The following is a 21,193-nucleotide window of genomic DNA, read 5'->3' on the forward strand; positions in this document are numbered from 1 at the left end:
GCTGGAAATCAGTGCAGATATGCTGTCGGAGTAACCCAAGTCCCTTAAAAATGCTGCAGATAAGGTGGGTTGTGGTTTAAGTCAATCATTAGGAACAACACGAGGAAAACGACAACAAACAAGTGACCCATCCTGATTCACTTCCAGCTGTGCCTCTTACTGGTGTGTACGTCCCACCTGCAGGACCGATGGTTAATTGGTTGGCCGGCTGATTGAGCAACTCCATTAGTTGCTCACCTTGTTGATTCAGCGGTCGATGTTTTCCTTGTTATCTTCTCCTGCCCCTGGTTGATTAAACTCCTAATTTATAAGATTCATGTGTTTAGTTTTGTTTTTCTTAGATGAATACACTCACTGGATTACTCTATGCACCGCAGCCAGCAGTGATAACTTCTTTTCCTTTAATTTTCTCCTGATGGACAATTTATTTTCTTTCTTCGAATGAGCTGTTTTTGCATAATTCTGTGCTGCTGTTTCTAAATCCCTCGTTTTTTTTTCTATCCTGACTCATCGAAGCCTAATTTGTGTGCAGATGGTGGAGCAGCGAGTTACCAGCAGGTTTCTTTCTGTGTGTTTATATCGTCCTTATCTTACCTTGACCTTAAATCTCAATTAAACGTGATTTTTTTAAAATATCCTTTAATCATCATAATACCCTCAAAGAGCTTTACAGTCCTTAGATTCAGAAACCGTAAAGCAAATTGATGCTTCTCACCTTTAAAAAACAAAAAAAAAGGTTGAAAAAAGAAAGAGCTGCTGAACTTATTTTGGTGTTTAGTCTGCAAAGGCTCAAGGCTGCTGAGACCATGTGTTTGAGATTTCACTGGCTTTGTTGTTAGAATAACTTCAGTTTATTGACGCTAAACATGATCGGAGAGGAAAACTCTCCAATCACGTGGAGAGAATAATTAATCTACTCAAATTCAAGTAACTTTATTTATTCACGATTCTATATTGAGAACATTCTCATTTGCACATTGTCCTGTGTCAGGACACTTGAAACAAAAGCCATCCTAGTAAGAATAATAAATACACTCAAATGTACACCACCAATAGAAGATGGTGTAGTTGTGAATAAGTTTACTTTACTTCGGGCAACTTTTACACAACTGTAAATCCTGGATGGGGTCAGCCTTCAATCAGAACATCCACCTGCAGGCTGGATAAGCCAAGGAACGAGTGTCCTCTAGCAAGACGGTGAACCTCAGATTGCCCTGATGGGTGAATGCAGGATGTAGTGTCAACCATAAAAGGTTTAAAGAGCATTAAATACAATTTAAAAAGCATTAATATGGTATAAGTATAACACATGAAGAAATCAAATGAGTCAGCTTCAGTTGCTTCTGCTGTGTTTTTTCTGTCAGAGTGTCGAGAAACATTTGAAATCTTTTGGATTTTTTTTGCTTGTTTGTTTTGGGTTTTTTGAGGATCTTCTGATTGATTCACTCCATAGACCTGAATGAATGATTTTTGCCTCTAGGCTATTTCACTGGAACAGAAAGCATAAAGAGCACTGAGCTCCTCTAACTGACAGGGAAGGCCATACTACACTTCTGTACAAGTCACACTGAGAAGGCTGTGATATGTAACGTCTAAAGCACAAAGCAGCAAGCACTCTATCCGCCTCAAATACGGAAAGATCTGTAAGTGCATGCTGTTCCTTCTGCAAATGTTCTCCGTGATTCCCTTCACTGCTGACCTCGGTCAGACGTATGTCTTTGCTGACATGCGTGCAACGATATAGGACGAAACTACATTTCTAGCACCAGGACCAGGGTTCCGTTTCACAGACTCAGAGTATAATAGAAACTAGTCCAAAGCAGTTCAGTCAGTGGCAATCTTAACTCGGTAATCCCAAGTATGTTTGAAACATGAGTTTTTTTAAACGTTTACATCATAAGTGTGATTTTGTGTGTGTGTGTGTTATTTAATGTGCAACTAGCTGCTATTTTTTTAAAGGTTTCACAGCATTACACCACGCTCGATCATTTGTTTTGCTTTCTATCTGTTGCATCAAATTTATTAGAGTTACAGCCGAGACTTTTTGGAACAAGTTCAATAACATCGGTATCTGCGGCGTTACAGAGCTCCCATTTATTAAAAATGCCCTTTTTCCTTTTTTCGCTGGAGTTTTGCCTCACTGTCACCTGGTGATAAGGAGACGGCGACTTATTGTGTTTCAAAATTCTCCCGTGTGTCTCTTATCCTTGGAGCCCAGAGATTTTCATTTGAGGGCTTAGAGTTGTGGAGCTTTGACTGACTGAATTTCGAGGATGTTTTTCAGGTGGAAAATTAAGGAATTAAATGGGTGAATGAGCAGATTATCCAGCTGTCAAAAAAGGGAAAAAATAATAATAATTTTTGGATAACTTAAGTGTGAGTTCATTTCCTCCAAAAATAACCCAGACTGAATACTTGTGTGGTTTAAACTCGCGGGTAGGGATTTTGAGCAGGACTTGTTGTTTGTATTAGATAGCTCAGATGTGTTGGTGAAAGACTTGGGTGTGTCTCTACCTTCTGTCTGTTGCATGCTGGGAAAGGCTCAGCGATTGTGAGCCTGAAACAGAATGTGTTGGTACACAACAAAAAAACCCACAAACTAAGCGCACGAATGAAAACATGGCTTTTTGTTGCTCTATCATCTGTTCCAGTTTGAGAAGTTGGAGGGCTTCCCAGAGTTGGGAGTGATCATGGAGCAGGCGGAGGGGGAGTCGGACCGAGACGACAGACTGTGTTTACCACAGACTCCAGGGGACGTCCCCGACACCACACCCATCATCCCTCTGCCGTCACCTGACCGTCACCTGCAGCACCAAAGACAGGTACAGCGCCTCTTACAGCAGCTCCACTGTCACACACGCTTTATGAAAAGGCAGACACCGTTTTAGAGACACCCGTTCAGCTGCTCATTAACATGATTAGTTGATTAGCCAATCATATGGCAGCAACTTGGTCTTTCGTGTCATGTAGGCATGGTCAAGACAACCTGGTTTAGAAATCGATGAGTCTCGACTTCTGCTGCAACATTCAGATGGTGGAGTCAGAATTTACTGTAAACATGATGAAACCATGAAACCATCCTGGCTTGTATGAATAGATCAGGTTGCGAGTAGGTCTGTAAGGGTGTGGGGAATTTCTTTTGGCACACTTTGGACCCCAAAGTACCGACTGACCGTCATTTACCTGCCAGAGTTGACCTGAGTATCATGTCCATCCCTTCATGACCACAGTGTGCCCTGATCTCTATCCAGTCAGAGCCTCTTCCCATCTTGAATCCGACACTCTTTGCAAATTCTCCCAAACTGAGCCCCAGTAATGTTTTAATTTATTGCAATTTTAATCCGTGTGGATAAGATCGTCTTTTTCTGTTGCACGTTGAGGGCAAAGATCTGAAATTGAGTCATTCATCTGGTGGAGTCTTTCTGGGCACTTTAAAAAGCAAAAGCTTGTTAATGGTCCCTCACATAATAACTCTCACTTACTGTGTTCAAAAGCATGAATTTGGCAACCTTATGAGTATAATACGAGCACAGCATGCGTCAGAAATGTAATAAACGATGACTGTACGATGGTATTACTGAATGAAAAAAGGGCTTTGGCTGCAGTTCTACTACTATTTGTTTCAAGCTACATCATCCTTAGTGCAGTTATGATAACACTGTTTCTTTGTTCTTTCTTCAGCACAGTTTTCTGGATGAACGAATTTATATTTTCAGAATGACCGTGAGCTCTAACACAAACAAAAAGGTTCAAAGCTGTGTTTAGTAAAACGGAGTGGAATACAGTAAAATGTAATGGAGACTTCAGTAACTGTTAAAAGAAAAAACATCAAAAGTTATACCCTTTTTTTTTACTCTTTCATTGTTTGCAAATGAGTGTTTGGCAGATATTCATTGGAGCTGCTTGGCAAAGTATGCACATGGGAATTTTGACCTACATAACTGGTTAGAGACGTAATTATTTTGGGTAAACCCAGTTTTATGCTTCTTGTTTATGCAAACATCAGGAGACAAAAGGAGCTTCCTTTTTTTGAGTTTCTAGATCTTTCATGTGATGAAATCTCCTTTCAGTACCTCAGCTGACCCCTCTGTTAAAGTAAAGAAAGCAGCTAGACATTTTGGGTCGAATGCATTATTAAGCAGCACTAAGTGCTCTACTTTGTCGTGTTTTGATTTTCCCCAGCATCTCAAAAATGGTGTGTACAATGATCTGACATTGTAGCTTCAGTATGTGAGCAGCGAACAAGCGTGCATAGTAGGTTAACGTGAGAGCAGAAATGCAGACTTGATATAGTAAGCATTACATGCAGCAGAGCAGAGCAAGCACAGATCATAGGTCCTGCAGCCAGAGTGCGATATTAGTGACATAAGATTATTTTAAGATGTGAAAGAGTCATTCACAGTTCTCAGTGACAACCAGAGAAGAAAGTAGGCAGAAGTCAGATTGGTGATGAAGAAATCCTTCATTCCTTCGAGTACTGCAATTGGCTGATATGATTGAAGTGCTTAAGCATATATGAATAGCCTACATACGGCAGATAAGTTCTGCAGTCGTTGTGAACTTTCATCACATTTCTTGTAGGGAGAGCTCCTCCTTTAATTAGACTAAGCAGTCTGTGAACGTGGTGTTTTTCCAGCAGCTGAATGTAGACGTCTAACCGTTGACTTCACAGCACTCGGATACTGACGTCACCGGTTTTGGCAACGACGTTTGAACCAGATTGTGGTTTTTGTGTTGCTGCTTAAACATGGGTGGGATCTTCCATTCACTCCACTTTCCTCAGTCATTCATACAAGGTTTAATCGCTGTTTCTGGTTGTTGATGCTGAGACTGATGCTAGAAATTCCCTGCTGTTGCTAGCTTAATACTAGCTTTAAATCACAATGGTAGATGATGTTGTAAAGTGGCTCATTGTGCTGTGACAAACTACATATTTAAGGGAAAGTAAAGAAGTAAAGAAATGCTTCATAGGAGCCGATTCATTTCTTTAAAACTTGGCCCGTGGTCCTCATTCTTTATATTAAACTCACTTGTAGAATTTGTTGTGTTTTATAGTGACTTCTGAGTGAAGGTGATTGCTCATTCCTGTGAAACCTTGATTGTTTTTATCCTGTGGCCTTACAAGCACAACAGGAGGCAGGCTGTAAAGGCAGAAAGTGAGTTTTACTTCAATAGTACAGGTTCAAGGTTACACAAACAGGCAGACGGGGAGCACAGGGAGGATCAGGCTGAGGCAGAACCCAAAGTATGAGGAAAGGTTAAGAAAACAGAATGCTTGAAAGGTCAGTCATCAAGATAATCTACCAAAGGTGGAGGTGTATGTACTGAGGACTGGTGGGAGTAGCTGGTCTGAAGAAGCATAGGAGCAGGTCATAAGAAAACAAAACCCAGGCTGAATGATTTTTGCGAGTGTGACGTCTGCTAGATATGAGCTCTTCTGGTGAAAGTGATATAAATGGTCAAATGGCCCCTTTGTTTTTAATCTTGTACGGGTGAAAATGTACTACTATGAAAACTGTAACAGCTGTGAAGGATATAAACACTAAGAGGGGAATAGATAATAAATGATCGATGAATCTGAATCATAGGAAATCCACCAGCAGGCTAAGCCTATAGCAGCATAACTAAAAGCTGATCAGCCTTGATTAAATCAGACTCAGAATCAGTTCCAGGACTAACTTTACGTGTTATCAGAAAGGAAACTTTTATGTCTCATCCTAAAAGTAGAGAGGGATATCTGTGTCCTAAATCCAAACTGGGAGTTGGTTCCTGATAGCTGAAGGCTCTGCCTCCCATTCTACTTTTAGAAACTCCAGAAACCACAAGTAAGCCTGCAGTCTGAGAGGAAAGAGCCATATTGGGAAAATATGATACTAGTCTTAACAATATGATGGAGTCGAGATCAAGATTTTAAATTCAGTTCTGGGGCTAATATGGGAGAAACATCTCAGGTTCTTTTCTCAGATCATTCATCGTGTACTCCGTAGATGGGTTGTTCATTAAATTTGAACATTTTTTATTGTTTTACGCTAAAAGCAACGGGAAAATTATGAGTTTACTGTGCAAGAAATTCTCTGACATGGCCCACTTAGGATCATATTGGGCTGCCTGTGGCGCATTAATTAAAATGAGTTTGACTTCTGTTATATAGAGTATGCTAGAAAGGTAAAAGCACAGCTATTTATATTCCTTTTATAATGAGAGCCTCAGTCTTTGGATACTTTTTCTTCTTATCTTTGTTTTGGTATTATTTACCCTAAAAACATAAATAAAAAAATGAACTATAGAAGACTCAAGCAAACAATAGTTTGCAACTATTGCGCTCATGTTATGTTCTCAGAGCCGGCAGCGCTGTAGTGACACCTCGAGGTGATCAGACTCTTTTTGTGATTCGCTGCCTCCTGCCAAGACCTGAAGCCTCTCCACAGCAGGACCACCAGAGGCAAACAGCTCTGCAAACACCTCTCTGAGCAGACAGCTCAGGCAAGCACCGCCGTTCGTTTCCCTGTGCTCGACTGGATGCTGCTGCTCGTGTAGCCATGAGCCATACAAATCCGAATCCAGATCCTGGATGACGAAAGTTTTTGTTGCAGCCGTAATTAGCGCATTGCTCAGAAGTTCTGAAGGAATTTTAAACAGTTTTTTATTCTCACCCAGCTTTCAGCTCTTTGCTCGATGAGGTCAAGAAAAGGACAAGGATAGAAAAAAAATAGAGTAGAAAAGTAAAAATGATTTTATAAAACGCTCACAAAGCAGGTTCATCCCGAGGTGATTCAGAGAAAAAAGGACGCGGGTTGAACGAATCACAGTTTTCAAGATAAGGATTCTGAGTGTGTTCGTTCACAATGTGTGTTTCTGATGATTGTTTTGTCTAAATCCTGTTCGTGCAGTTCGGCGAGACACGTCGAGTGCTGCAGGTCTTGCGGACGCTGCTGGAGGAGTTTCGAGAGGAGCTGCGGGAGGAGGAGGCGCGGCGATGCCAACTGCAGCAATCCTACGCCAATGACAAAGCCGCCTGGGAGGTCAAGTGGGCAGAGATGAAGTGCCATGTCGCCCAGGTACAGATGGCGTCTCAGCACCTACCTTTAAAGGGACAGGACACAATCTGCTTTTTTTTTTTTTTTGCCTATTCGCACTCAGAGAAAACCTGTTTTGTTTTCCCGTTTTCCTACCTGTAAGCTCACTGCTCCTCTTTGGCCAGTTTTCCATTTTGAAAGTAAAACGCTGGAATGAATAATAGCTCTAAATAGTGTCTTAAACATTATCACATCTGACAAACAAACGAACATTCATAATCTCTCCTCACCGATTAAATTTAAAAAAAGAACAGCATCCAAGGAAATAATGATGAATCACACTCTTGGCACTGCACAATGGATATAATCGGTCTTTGCGCAAACTAATTAATTCAGCTTTGAGCCTAATTGTTCAGTGTGCCTCTGAGCACATCTCACAGAACTGAAAACAGCTGTTAAAGCACTCATTCATATTCCTAATGAAATAGAAGTGCTTTGTACTTTGAAAGTATACCATCCTCATCTAAAAATGACATGGCTGTGTGTAACCTGATGTTTGTGTTAGTGTCATAAATGCTGAAGTCTGCTGATATAACAAACACATCCAGGTAGTTTTATTTGCTAAAGCATGCTTTCCTGCATCAGCACGAACTATTAAAAAGACCAGTTTTAGTAACGGATCGATGTATCTGATTAGTTTTGGCTAATCATATGGCTCGATGACAATTTTTCCAACTTCACCAAAAGAGAAAAGTGTTGTTGGTAAAGCCCTGTGTGATAGCACGGCTGCTGTCTGGCAGAGCAATAAATAAAATGACGAGGAAGCCGTTTACACAGTGCTGCATGCTGTCTGAAACCGACTGTCTGACAATTTTAATGGCAGATTGTGGTGGATTAGCAAATCTGTAAGTGTAAATCTAGTGTGGATTATAGCAAAGACGCATGTGGCTCAGGTCTGCTAATGTCACAAGCCTCCTCAGTCTGCATGTCGGAGTACCTTGGGCCGAGATACTGAAGGGATCGTGTGTGTTAGCGTGTGAATGGGTGGATAAGGCTCGTAGTAAGAAAGCACTTGGATTGCTTTCTCACAAACTAATTGAGTAGAAAAGCATCATGTCAGTACCAGTCCATTTATCATTTTATATTTGCTGAATAATGAGACCTCCCAATAGAAAATAAAATCTGCACCTCGCTAATAAAGTAATAAATAATTCTTCCAAAATTAAATTCGATTGTTTCCAGAAGTTAATCTTAGATAAAAATCTTTTTAAATCTGTCTGGTAGGAGGATTATAGATGGTTAACACTTCTGGTTTAGCTCGAGGGCCAGAATCTGCCCAGCAACAACTCCAAATTTGGCCCATTGGACAGCTTTAAAAAACATATGGAGTGTATAGATTTTGAACTTTTAACTGTATTTTGTATTAGTAAAGACCCCCGTGTTATAGTGGAATCAAGGACATTTTCTGTTACCTTTACACGTTCATCATGTAGCTTCACTGATATGTCCCACTTCACATCAAAGTGGCCCGTATGTAGCCCACGATGTAAAACGAGTTTGGCAACCCTGATCTACACCAGTCACTTCCTTAGAGGAGGTAATTAGTGTTTTATAAAAATGTAAAGGTTTGTTATAAAAGCACTTTTAAAACCAGCTGATTGGTGAGCCACATATTTTCCTTATGACTTGGTGGAGGGCAGAAGCTAAAAGAGCGAGTAATGGACTTAACCCTCTAAAGCCACGGGTATCATTTTTAATCCGTGTGTTTTTGTGAGGTTTTGACACCCCTATAGCATCAGTGTCATTTTCTTTTCCCTGGAAAACTTGAACAAATTGCACAACAAATTTTTAAGCAATAAATTACACAAAACGCGATATGGCAGCCTCGCTTCTGTCAGTCTGCCCCAGGGCAGCTGTGGCTACAACTGTAGCTTGCCTCCACCAGTGTGTGAATGTGAGAGTGAATGAATAGTGGCATTGTAAAGCGCTTTGGGTGCCTTGAAAAGCGCTATATAAATCCAATCCATTATTATTATTATTAAAACTGCTGGCTGTAGAAAAAAAAGATCTAAATTAAAACTCATATTTGCAAACTGATATTTTTTTTCTTTTTCATTTGTCAGGAGATTCAGTAAAAACTCAAGTTTCAAGAAATTATAATTTTTTGGGTATTATTTCATGGTTCAAACTTTATAGGGTTTAAAAAGGGAAACGTTTGAGGTATACGTATCTAGATCGATGGCTTACTCTTCTGATGTCATATTTCAAAACTCCCGTCACAGTCTGGCAGTCTAATTAAGATACCTGTTGTTTGATTCCCTCCCAGCTCCCACCTGTAGGCTCAGAGGAGATAATTAGTCATCAATCACTCCTAAATTTTGTTGTAACAGATTCAAAGGAAGCGGTGAACTCTGCTGCAACAAATCTGTCATTTTGAAAAGCAGTTCTCTGACTGAAGTGGCGAGATTGTGTTCACAGCGTGTTCCTAAGAAAAACTGTTATTTAAGATAAGATAAGATAAGATAAGATAACCTTTATTAGTCCCACACGTGGGAAATTTGTTTTGTCACAGCAGGAAGTGGACAGTGCAAAAGTTATGAAGCAAAAATTAGAATACAATAAGAATAAATACAGTACACAACTGTACAGAATAGAATAAAATAAAATACTATATACAGTAGAATAAAATAGAATAAAATATACAATAAGAAAAAAATAGAATACAATGCTATATACAACTGAGTAAAAATACAACGATGCCAGAAAAGATTATTGCACATTAGTGTTATTGCACATTTGTGGATGTGTGTGTTTGATCAGTTAGTCTTTGTTGTGGAGTCTGACAGCAGTGGGGAGGAAAGACCTGCGAAATCTCTCCGTCCCACACCGTGGGTGCCGCAGTCTTCCACTGAAGGAGCTGCTCAGTGCTGTCAGAGTCTCCTGCATGGGGTGGGAGATGTTGTCCAACAGGGATGACAGCTTAGCCGCCATTCTCCTGTCACTCACCACCTCCACTGGGTCCAGAGGGCGTCCTAGAACAGGGCTGGCCCTTCGGATCAGCCTGTTCAGTCTCTTCCTGTCCCCCGCAGAGATGCTGCCACCCCAGCAGACCACACCATAAAAGATAGCAGAGGCCACCACAGGCCACCATTTAAGGTCAAACATAATTAAACTTGTCTTTTTAGATTTGCGTTTAAATCTCACAGGAGGCGAAATAAACAGCAACTTTGTTCTGAGAAGCAGCACATTTGTTTGGCAGCGTTTGCTGAGTGTGTTTCATGTGCGGGCGTCTCTGTGGGTACCTCGCAGTTGCTGCGCGGGAAATCTAAAACTTTCTTTCCCGTTGAGAATCGAACCGGGTCCTGAATGTCCTCTCTGACCACTTTGCTGAGAGCTAAAAATTTGAAACCCTTGGTGGGTGGAGAAGTGTCTCTTATCAGCCTGAGCTGATTTTTTTTTTTTTTTTTAAGGGAAACTGCAGCTTTGGGAACCAATTAAGAGCCTCGAGTCAAAGGAGGAAGATTATCTTTTTAACTCTTGCGCTTTTAATCTGTAAATCTCTTACATGGTTCAATCCTTCCACAGAGGAGAGGTCGCTGAAGGCCACAGTGGGAACTAATGTACTTATTTGCTCTGATAACTGTGCAGAGTTCTTTACTTGCTTCACTTATTAGGACTTTAGAAATATACTTCTCATTCAGGATTATTATACAGCCCAGTAGACCAGAGTAGAATTGGAAATTGCTCTCACCTGTGGACATAACCAGTGATTATGTTATTGCTTACGCTGCCTCCTGTTTCATGCTCTGCTCTGGCCACCTGCTCGCCCCTACAGAGCTGTCTGTATTAATAATACCGCAGAGTCTGACTTATAGCATTCATTCAGCAGCTCTAAGTGTGCTCATCGTCTCCTCCGGTGTCAAATTAGGCAGGTTTAAAACAGATAAAAAGCCTACAAGGCAAATATTTGTGAATGAGAGAACGGAAGCTCGTGTTTGAGGAGGTCCGTGCGCACGACTCTCCTGCTGCAGACTCTACTTTGTACCATTATGTGTTGGAATGAAAGCCTGTCTGAAGACTACAAAGCTCCGCTCTGCAGAAAGAGAAGCTTTCCTCTCGTTGTTCTGCAGCTTTGAAGAATCTGCAGAATGTCTGATTCCCTTCTCCTTCCTCCCTCCCCGCTATTGTGTGGTTAGACATATAAATTCAGGTTTGAACTGTCTCTGCCTGCTGCAGAATAACCGCTTTGTCATCCTCTCTTGTCGTTTCTCTGTGTACAGCAGAGATTCAATTCATTTTAATTAATTTGAACTGGTTTAAAGTTGGGAAAAAGTCACCTAGCAGCAAGAAAGTCCTTTGTTCAGATCCAGGTGTGGTGTTTGTTTGTTCCACCTTGTTCCTATGTGGGTTTTCTCCGGCTACTTTAGGTTAGTTAGCAATTCTAAATTGAATGTAAGTGTGAAGGTGAGAGTGACTGATTGATTGGACCCCCCTCAGACCTGTGACCTGTCCGGGGGATACCCCCACCTCTCGATCCATGACAGCTGGGTTAGGCTCCAGCCTCACCTGGGCAATAAAGTGGATGGTTTTTATCGCTTATCGTGCCATTTTACCCTTTTATTTGGCCCTTAAGTTATAAAAGAAGATCATTCTCACCTGCATGTCTGCACAGTAATTGTGTAACGATAAAGAGTTCAGCGTGAAAAGTGGGAACAGTTGGACCGGCACAAGAACCGCGCTGCTTTGTTGTGTTGATTAGGTGAGTGAGCAGCAATGCTTTGGAGAGGGACCGAGAGCAGCAGTGCAGTGAGAGAAAAGTGAAAGGCCTTCTGCTGCTTTTAATTTTCTCTCTGCCTCGTCCTTTTTTTTAATGTCTGTGTTTGGTGACTTTCACCCTCAGTTCAGTAGAACTTTGATAACAGGCTGTTGAATACTGCTACAGGCCGAGTAAACGGACAAAACACAAGGAATATAAAGTTAGAGACTGTCGTTAGGTTTTTTTTTTTGATACACACAAGAGTAAAATGTTTCTGGGAAGCACTGAAAATATGATAATATAGTTGTTTTGTTTAATTTCATTTATTTTTGTCCTGTAGGAAGATGTGGTAAAGAGTTCTTAATTTGCTTTTGTTTCATTTTTTTCAATTTGAAATGCTCTGAGCTCTCAGGACCAACCTACATTCCCTATCTTTTCAGTTTTATTCTAAGCTAAGCGAACCGTCTTCTGGCTACAAGTATGTATAGTAGAAGCCTGAAAGTGATATTGATTCTCTTAAATTTCCCAAAGGTTTTTATCGACTACTCTCTTATTTGAGAATATATTTCTTCAAGCTGCTCTTTGAACCAACGTCATGCCTAAAACCTTCCTTTGTTAATTAGGATTCAAACCAAAATTTGCATTGTAAAAGTTTTCTCTTACTTATTAAAGACTACAGCGTCTGTTTACATCTTCATCTAACACGTATGCTGCTGCTGGCATAACACTGTGATTTTCAGCATTGCAAAATGACACCGATCAGTCCCAGTGAGCCGTTTAATTGTTGGCTCGTCCGCACGTGTCGATCATTCGTAGTGTGAGAGTGAGCGTTTGTTTCAGCCGACGCCTTTTCATTCGTTTTTCTGTTCTGTTTTGACATTGATTTATTATTTTGTGGTTTGGTGACCTGCTTGGCTGCACTCACGTTTGTATGTTACTGAACTGACAGAAAGTTTGGAAGAAGATCTTCTAATTGTCTGAAAACTTTCTATTTACAAATGTTGTGCTCTAAAATTAAAGCGGTCTTTCACAGAAATTACAAAACAGTAGGATGGTTTTTAATAATAAGTGTTTTGCCTTCATGTTAATAACGTTAAAGCCAAATTAAACAGAAATGCTATTACAAATTTAACAGCAAACTGCCACTGCAGAGACTTTTACTATTCTCTGGTATTTTCTCTTTTTCTGTGTTTTTTTATTTATCGTCTCTTTTCAATATTTGTCTCGTCTTCGACCAGCTGGAGGAGGAGGAGCAAGGTAAGGTGCGAGGCGAAGCGCAGGGAGGCGAAGGGGAGCCAGCTGCAGACACCGAGTGGGCCCTGAAGCTGGAGCGCGAGGAGCATCGTCGTCTGCTTGCCGAGAGCCACAACACGTCGCTGGACCTGCGCTGGAAGCTGCAGCACGGAGAGAAGAGGTGGAACCGGGAGAGGGTCGATCTCCTGGAGCACTTCGAGAGGGAGCGGCAGGAGTGGGACAGCAGTATGCGGGAGCTCCACCGGAAGATGGAGAGGGTGAGAGAAGGGCGGGAGTAAAAACAGACAGAATAGTAGTGGTAATAATGGCAAAGAAGGAGAGATTTGGCAACATTTGACTCAATCTGAGGTCTTTGCTGTAATGTAATCATTGGATTCATCTGTTTAAAAGGTTTGAAATTAACTTTAAACTGGACTACAATTTCCTAAAATAAATGTGAAGATTTACAGCTCCATGACAACTTCAGCAGCTCCTCCTGCTGAACGTTATCAAGAAACAACAGTAGAAGTTGCAGGTTTCATTCTGGGATTGAACTTTCCTGATTTATTGACCAGTAAGTAAGTTAAAAGAAAACTCAGACATTTCAATTCTTAACTCTTACAAATAGCCAAAACATTTTTCACAGTTAATGCCATTTTATAGACGTGTTTTCTCTTGTTCACAGGCAAAAAACCTAAATATTCCTTTTAAACATTGATATAAAACAGAGAAAAGCTTTAAATCTTCATATTTGAGAGACGGTCTTGTATCATTTTTTTTGTAGCACGTCGTCACGTTACTGCTTTCTGTGCTTTGATATAGAAAACATGAAGGAATTTTTTTTAAAATAATTTTGCCATATTTTTATATTATGATCATTGCATTCATCCGAGTCCTGGCATTTCTGCCTAACAAAGATGATAGACAGAAGTTCTTAAAGTTTATCTGAGGTTGCCTAATATCCCTCTTTTGTGAGGGAGACTAGGCAAAGATGGCAGCGTATAATCTTTATTTAATCTCTGTGAGCTCTGAATGTCTTTTGCACGAGTCTTAGACCTGAGACATCAGAGATAAAGAGGGAAAAAACTAAAGCTATTTAAAACTTTTTAGAAATAAAGTTTTAAGGGGAGACAATCAACAAAATTATAGCTAATAGATTTTTTTATGCATTTCTTTTGCTGCATCAGTGTTTTAATAAAGGTATGAGAGAAAGAAACCCAGACAAAGGACTCAGGGCGATTATAGTAGATGCAATAATTGAGCATAACTGAATAATTTATGTCCTTTGTGCGATTTAATTAGACGAGCTGTAGCATTGCACTTTTTTGCGTTTTGATGTTCAGGGCAGGAAGTAGAACTGCACACTGATTAATATGATGTGTGTGTGAGCGTATTATCATTCAGACCAGGGGACAGGAATACACCTCTCTGAATATAGTTTACGCTTTCCAGCTCAGAGAGGGGAAAAAACTGCTGATGCACCTCTGAATGGAGATGCGGAGCAGGAGGTGGAAATGCATTATTCAGCAATGTTGCAGGAAACTATAAAGAGCAGGTCATCCACTGAACTGCTCAGACTGGCAGGCTGAAAGTGAATGAGTAATGTGGCTGTTCTTCCTTAAACTTCAAGCCAGGAACAAGGTGCTTAACCTCAAGTGCTGCAGGTGGATTACTGAGCGAGTCACATTGGAGTAACAGAGCACAAGAATATAGCGCGTGTGTGGTAAAAGCCTCCTCTGCTTAACAGAAATGGATAATGTAAAAAAAAAAAAAGAGAGGTGGAGGTATGTACTGGAAAGAAGAGGAGTGAAGTCATCAGAGAATACATGGTTGTGAATGAGAATAATAATAATAATAATACATTTTATTTGAGGGCGCCTTTCAGAAACCCAAGGTCACCTTACAAAAAACACAACTAATAAAAGGAACAGTAGTCATAAAATACATAAAATAAGTTAAAATTACAAAACAGAGCGTGACAACAGATAAAATCACCATTAAAGCGAATAAGCCAGTTTAAACAGATGTGTTTTGAGCTGTGTCTTAAATACGGAGAGGGAGTCAATATTTCTTAGTGCAGGAGGAAGAGAGTTCCAGAGCCGAGGAGCAGAGCGACTGAAAGCTCTGTTCCCCAAGAAGAACACAGATGGAGATGTACATGTGCAAGGAGCAGAGGTAGTGAAGGTGGTAAGGAGCGTTGGTGTGACAGAGGGATGCTAGGGACAGGGTGAGAGGGAGGTGACCCCTAAAAGGAGCAGAAGAAGCTAAATTAAAGGATAGATACACTTTAATGGGAATTCCCATTTTGGAGCCTCGATTTAGGCATCATAGCATCACCAGGTTGGCTTTTTTGTTTGTTTTGTTTTTTGAGCTAGATTTAATGAGAGAGTTGAGTGCTGTGTACTATCAACTAATAATGGCAGACAAGCTGCATCCATGTACAGATGTAGGCTTTCTGATGAAACCCTCCCTTGTATCCAGGCACGGGTCCAGCACTGCGAGTGCACTAACGTGTGATCGGACAACTTTCTGCACTAAAGTTGTGCATTTTAAAATGGGAGCTTTTTTGCACACTTCCCTTGACTGCAGGACCACATAAGAGGTTTTGCATGCTTTATAGTGCTAGACCTGTGAAGGAGCCAGTAGGGTGAATGGATGAGTTTGGTTAAAACCATGCAGTGGCAATGTTTCATGTCTCAGAGAGGTGTGTTTAAAGATCACTCTTCAAAATTAATTTTAAGGGAACTTGATGTCAAATAAAAATCTGTTTTCTGCTGATGAAAAAGAAAAAAAAACTTAGAGCTTTTTAAATTCTTAATCATCGACCTCAAGATTCATTATGGCAAATGTGCCACTTTCACTAGCAGCTGATTAGCTTAGCATACATAGAGTAAAAAGTCAGATTGCTTTTTTTTATACCTTTGTACAAACTTAGGCCGGCTGGTCTCTGTGGTTCTGCCAGTCTGTGTTACCGTTTGGCACCTCAGTTGGTTTAAACTTGGCATGCACACATGAGATCTGTGTCATTCTTCATTGAACACATGCCACATGCCAGTGTTTTCCAAAATATCAAGCTGTTCTTTTAGTTTAGCTTCTTAATTGGATTTTATTATCCCATAAACTTATTTGACCACCTTGATAGCAATAAGAATAAAAGAGAACATATAAAATATGTCACGTGGTAAAAATTACATTTTTGCATAAAAAAAAATAAAATAAAAATAATGAGATCAGCACATCATGAATATACACTCAACACTGTCCGTCTGAAAAAGGAGCATCAGGAAAGAGACACAACTCAAACCTTTTTCGCATATTTATTCCGCTTATATTTGTTTAAAATTGTCCTGACACATTTAGTAATTACAGTTTTATTATGTTTGATGACTGTGCTCGCTGCATTTACAGGTAATAAGCTCCCAGACTCTTATCCAGCACATGTGTCGTACTTCATGCAGATGCAGAGGGAACTTAACTCTCGGCGAGGTGAGGGCTCTGACGTTAAAGATGGCAGCACATCCTACAGAGGCATGTTTTCACCTCAGGACAGTCCCTGCCAGGCTCCCCGGTCGCCTCACACCCCCCGCTCCCCCTGTACGGCTACACCTGTCCTGATGCCCCCCACACGTTCCCACTCTGACTCCGAGGCCATTCTGGAGGGGCAGGGGGCCGCGATGGGGCTCAAAGGCTCAGCAGACAACTTGTTCCTGGACGCACTGTCTCTGGACCCCATGAGTGGACCGGAGGTCCCTCCACCCTCCAGACTGGAGAGTGAGAAGAGGTTTCCCTGTATGAAGGAGGTAATGCACATCTGTATGAGTTCAACATGACCTTTGAAGAGACAAAGGAAAATTTGTGCATGTGTGTGATAGCTACACTATGTGAAAAAACATCTTCCTTAGATTTTGAGCTGTTACTAATGAAAATTCATCTTAATGTAAATTTTAATCTAAAATAAAGGTAAAAACAAGTTATGTTATGTTTTCATTTTAGTTAATAGCGTCATCTTCATCAATATGCGTGTTTCATTTCTTCTTTCATTGTTTTATATTTATTAGTTCATTTAGCTATGAAGTCAGAGTGTGAAACATTATTCACAAACACCAGTTTAGATTTTAAGAGGTTATATTTAAAAGTATATTAAAATCGAAGAAGCACAAATTTATCATTCAGTGTCTGTTTCTAGGAGAAGATGCACTTACTTCTCTAAACTGTGTTGCACAAGTGAGCCAAAATACCACAATATTTAGATTAAATAGGGTTATGCACTGAACCCCCTTCCCTCAACATGTTTTAACTGTTGTGTCCGTTGCCTTTCAGGCCCTAAATGAGATTTCGGAGAGAGAAGATGATGCTGCTTACTCAGAAGACAAGATGAGGGAGGGTGGGAGTCTGCTCAGGTAACCACCAGAGAAAGAATTATGTTAAACTGAGTTCAAAAAGCTGGAGTTTTGTAAAGTCTGCTGTAAATTTTTAACCAATAACTGGTCTGACTGGCTGCAGATTATCCGGCCTCCTGCAGTACTTTCTTGCTCGTACGTACTGATCGGCCCTTTTGATTCTGTTAAGTGTGACTTGTAGTGACGGGGAGACTGGTGATTGTTCTTTTATGGCAGCGATGAGATCCAGCTCACTACGCTGTTAAATAATTCACAAAGTTTTAAAACACGGACACGCACCGAGTTCCTTTGCAAAAAAAAAAAAAGCAGCCACAGATTTTTGGAGGTTTTTTGTGGGAAAATAAAGGAGATGTTATGAAGATCAGTTTGAGACATTTGACTTTAGCTGTAGTTAATGATCTCTGTGTGTGTGTGTGTGTGTGTGTGTGTGTGTGTGTGTGCGTGTGTGTGTGTGCGTGTGTGTGTGTGCGTGTGTGTGTGTGCGTGTGTGTGTGTGTCCAGAGCCAAGTCGGTGTGCTCCATGAGCGACTTCCAGCGGCTAATGGACAGCTCACCGTTCCTCCCTGACAAGACGCGTCATGGCGATCAGGGCCAAGACGACGTCACCCCGCCTCTGTCTCCAGATGATCTCAAGTACATCGAGGAGTTCAACAATAAGGGCTGGGACTTCCCGTCAGCCACCTCTGGTCCGGGACTGTTGCGGGAAGTGTGGACAGACAAATCAACAGAGGCCCGGGAAGGAGAGGCCGTTCCTGGTCCATTCCAACCCACTTCCTGGTTCCTCACCACCAGCGCCACCCTGACCACCAACACCCTGAGCAGCCCTGAGCACTGCCACAAGTCCCCGCTGAGAGGCAACGGAGCAGCGGCAGCAGGGGTGGGAGTAGAGCACTACGGGGTGCACATCCTCCACAGCCCCACCAGACCCGGGGCAGCTGAGCACACCACTGCCCAGGATCCCGATTTCCTGTATGCAAAGGGGACCAAAGCAAGGGGAGGAGTGGAGGCTGGGGTGGGCGCCAGTGGGCCGGATGAAGTGTTCAGCGGTGCACGGTGGCCTTGCCTTCTGGAGGGTGGAGGACTAAGGACTTCTCCTAGTCAGTCTCCTATCTGCCCCACAGTGGGCTATGCATCCTCTCTGGATCTTCAGCTCTCCAGAAACATGAGTGACGACATGAAGGAGGTGGCCATCTCTGTGAGGAACGCCATCCGCTCTCCACCGGGGCCTGTTGTCCGGGACACCGCCTGCCAGACCAACGGATTCACCACAAGAGGGACTCAGACCACCCAAACCATCAGTGTGGGTCTGCAGACAGACCTGCTGAGGAACCTGACCAGCAGCCCCCACCGCTGCCTCACCCCGAAAGGTGGCAACACGCCCATCTCATCCCCATCACGCAACACAAGGAAAGTTCAGTACTCTCCTGTGGTCCAGAGCAAGTTCGAGCGACCCTGCTGCTCCCCAAAGTACGGCTCACCGAAACTTCAGCGCAAACCATCCACGTCCAGTAAAACCGAGCTACCCAATAACAGCCGCGCCCCCATGCCCACAACGCCCCAGAAAGGGAACAACGAGTCGGCATGGGCCCGCTCCACCACCACTCGCGACAGCCCTGTGCACACTACCATCAACGACGGGCTGTCCAGCCTCTTCAACATAATCGACCACACCCCTGTGGTCTATGACACCATTCAGAAATTTAATAAGTCCCCAAGTCGCTCCCGCCCCACGCCACCCTCCACCACTGAGCCGAGCCCCGCTCACGGGCCTCTGTCTGCAGACCCCAGGAACGCGCAGGAATGTCTGCGGCCTGCTCGCGGGCGCTCACCAAGCCCTGTGCAGCTAATAGTGGAGACGCAGGGCGACAAGAACCCAGAGGTGGTGAGCATTCGGCAGGACCTATCGGCCCCGCCGGGCTACACGCTGGCTGAAAACGCAGCCCGCATCCTCAACAAGAAGCTGCAGGAGCAGAACTTTAGGGAGGAGAGGAGGCTGCAGACGGGAGGACCGAGCAGCCACGGCAGAGACAACAGCAGGCAGACCGAGTCAGACAGAGGACAGTCTGGATGCATGGAGGTAAATGCACAGATGCACTGGATTCATCGCTTCATCATTCATGTGATGTGGGGCCCATGTTTTATGACACGGTGATACTTATGGTACCGCCTTGGAGTTCCCGTGTAATGTCTGAAGACGTCTGTGTTTAATCAGACAAATGATGATCAAGAATTCACCTTTAACATGTGCACAATCACTAAAATGTTCGTGCTCTTTCCTCAGATCAAAAGCACTGACTGATGCAATGGTAATGTTATAAAACATCTAACCCTCCTCTGCAACACACTGAACTTTCTCTTATCGCTGCATGTAGAAACTCTTGAAGGTTTCTTCTTCTGTACTTTCATCTCTGCTGCAGTGGCTTCCTTGTAGTGTGGCTTTTACCTCTGTGCTTAAACCATCACCGAGGCCCGACTGAAGTCTGATTTATGTCTCTGATAAGTGGAGAAGTGAAATAAATGGTCTAACAACTGCGATCTGAGTGGGATCACTATTACACAGTTCCTTAATTAATCATTAGCAGCGCCTTCCAATCAAGTGTTCAAGCAGAATTTTAAGTGGCTCCGGTTTTTAAGGGAGTTGGATCCCCGCCCCCGCATACCAAAATAAACCTGGGAAAGCGCCAACTTCACTCGATGAAATCAGTTCAGGCTGTTTTCACCACCCATTTCTCTGACCTGTGCAAAAAATGTGACAGACTTTTAATTAATTAATATACGTGCTGAATGAAATAATTACAGTATCTGCCGGCACGCCTCATATTTGGCTCTCCATAAACCGATTAAAACCTATGAAAAGCAGGTCATGCTGCATTACAGCTGTACAAAAAAAATCTGTGTTCCCCAGACCAGTTGTATATTTGAAATTGTGTACAGGGAGCAACATAATCGCACATATGCTGGTTAATAACATCAAGAGTTCACCTGCTGCTGTTCACTGATGTGCAGGAGCAAGATTAGAGTCTGATATGTGACTTTATGAATGGCACTGGAGCGTGCGATCATTCATGAAACAAAACTGTGCCTCTGTGGATAATGATTACAGCATGATAATAGCACGAGAGTAATGGATTGCGATGGTGCGTAACCACGCTTATGTCAATTTTTTAGAAGAGGTATGAATGTCGATTTCGTTTTGGTGTCTCTGTTTGCTTTGTAGGAACAAACTCACAGAAAATACTTTTTATTTCTTGAAGTGGCGGGCAGTGTGGAGCAAACCTTGTGTCTTAATGCAGCCTTTGTCTTGTAATTCAGAAATTAATAAAAGGTAGCAGTAAATAAGCTGATATGAATGTGTGGCTTTGGTGAACCTGATAAATTTGGGTGTAGCTAAAGCTTACTCACTCTCACCACTGTTACTTACACCAGTATCATAGCTGCTGGTGACTGTTGCACAAATGTGGCCATTTCGATCAATTACCTGAGGAGCTTATGAGTTTGAAAGGGACCTTTTATGCTTTTCCTTATTTTCAGCCATGTACCGTTACACTGGTAGATGCTCATATTAATTATACCCAAAGTTTTAACTGTTAAGGACAGTTTGGAAGGAATCCAGGCTGCTCTTTAATGCTCAATTTCACATATTTCTTTTCTATTCCTCTTTCTTTATTTTGAAGAAATATATTTTCTGAGGGTTTTTTTTTTTTTAAAGATGTAAGCTTTTAATATCTATTCTAGTCACAGTTAGCAATAAAACTGACTCTCTGGGCTGCGAGTGGTGAAGTTGGACC

At 42.0% G+C, this 21,193-nt stretch overlaps 1 protein-coding gene across 6 annotated transcripts in view; it reads left to right on the forward strand.

The window, feature by feature from the left end:
* mtcl1 (microtubule crosslinking factor 1) overlaps positions 1-21,193 on the forward strand; it is a 78,713-nt gene that overhangs the window by 49,735 nt on the left and 7,785 nt on the right. For 5 of the 6 annotated variants that reach the window (XR_015716755.1, XM_087831382.1, XM_006792294.3 and 2 more), the window contains 6 exons: positions 2,652-2,822; positions 6,891-7,058; positions 13,011-13,283; positions 16,464-16,805; positions 17,326-17,405; positions 17,907-19,482. Coding sequence is in view for 5 of the 6 variants with exons in the window: in XM_087831382.1 (XP_087687508.1) it covers positions 2,652-2,822; positions 6,891-7,058; positions 13,011-13,283; positions 16,464-16,805; positions 17,326-17,405; positions 17,907-19,482 (2,610 nt within the window). In the remaining variant the exon portion in view is untranslated. Of the gene's footprint in view, positions 1-2,651; positions 2,823-6,890; positions 7,059-13,010; positions 13,284-16,463; positions 16,806-17,325; positions 17,406-17,906; positions 19,483-19,686; positions 21,094-21,193 lie in introns of those variants that run through there. The other variant, XM_087831385.1, reaches the window with a different exon arrangement.

The sequence above is a fragment of the Neolamprologus brichardi genome, chromosome 18 (assembly GCF_056152115.1).
Source record: "Neolamprologus brichardi isolate AB-2024 chromosome 18, ASM5615211v1, whole genome shotgun sequence".
NCBI lineage: Eukaryota > Metazoa > Chordata > Actinopteri > Cichliformes > Cichlidae > Neolamprologus > Neolamprologus brichardi.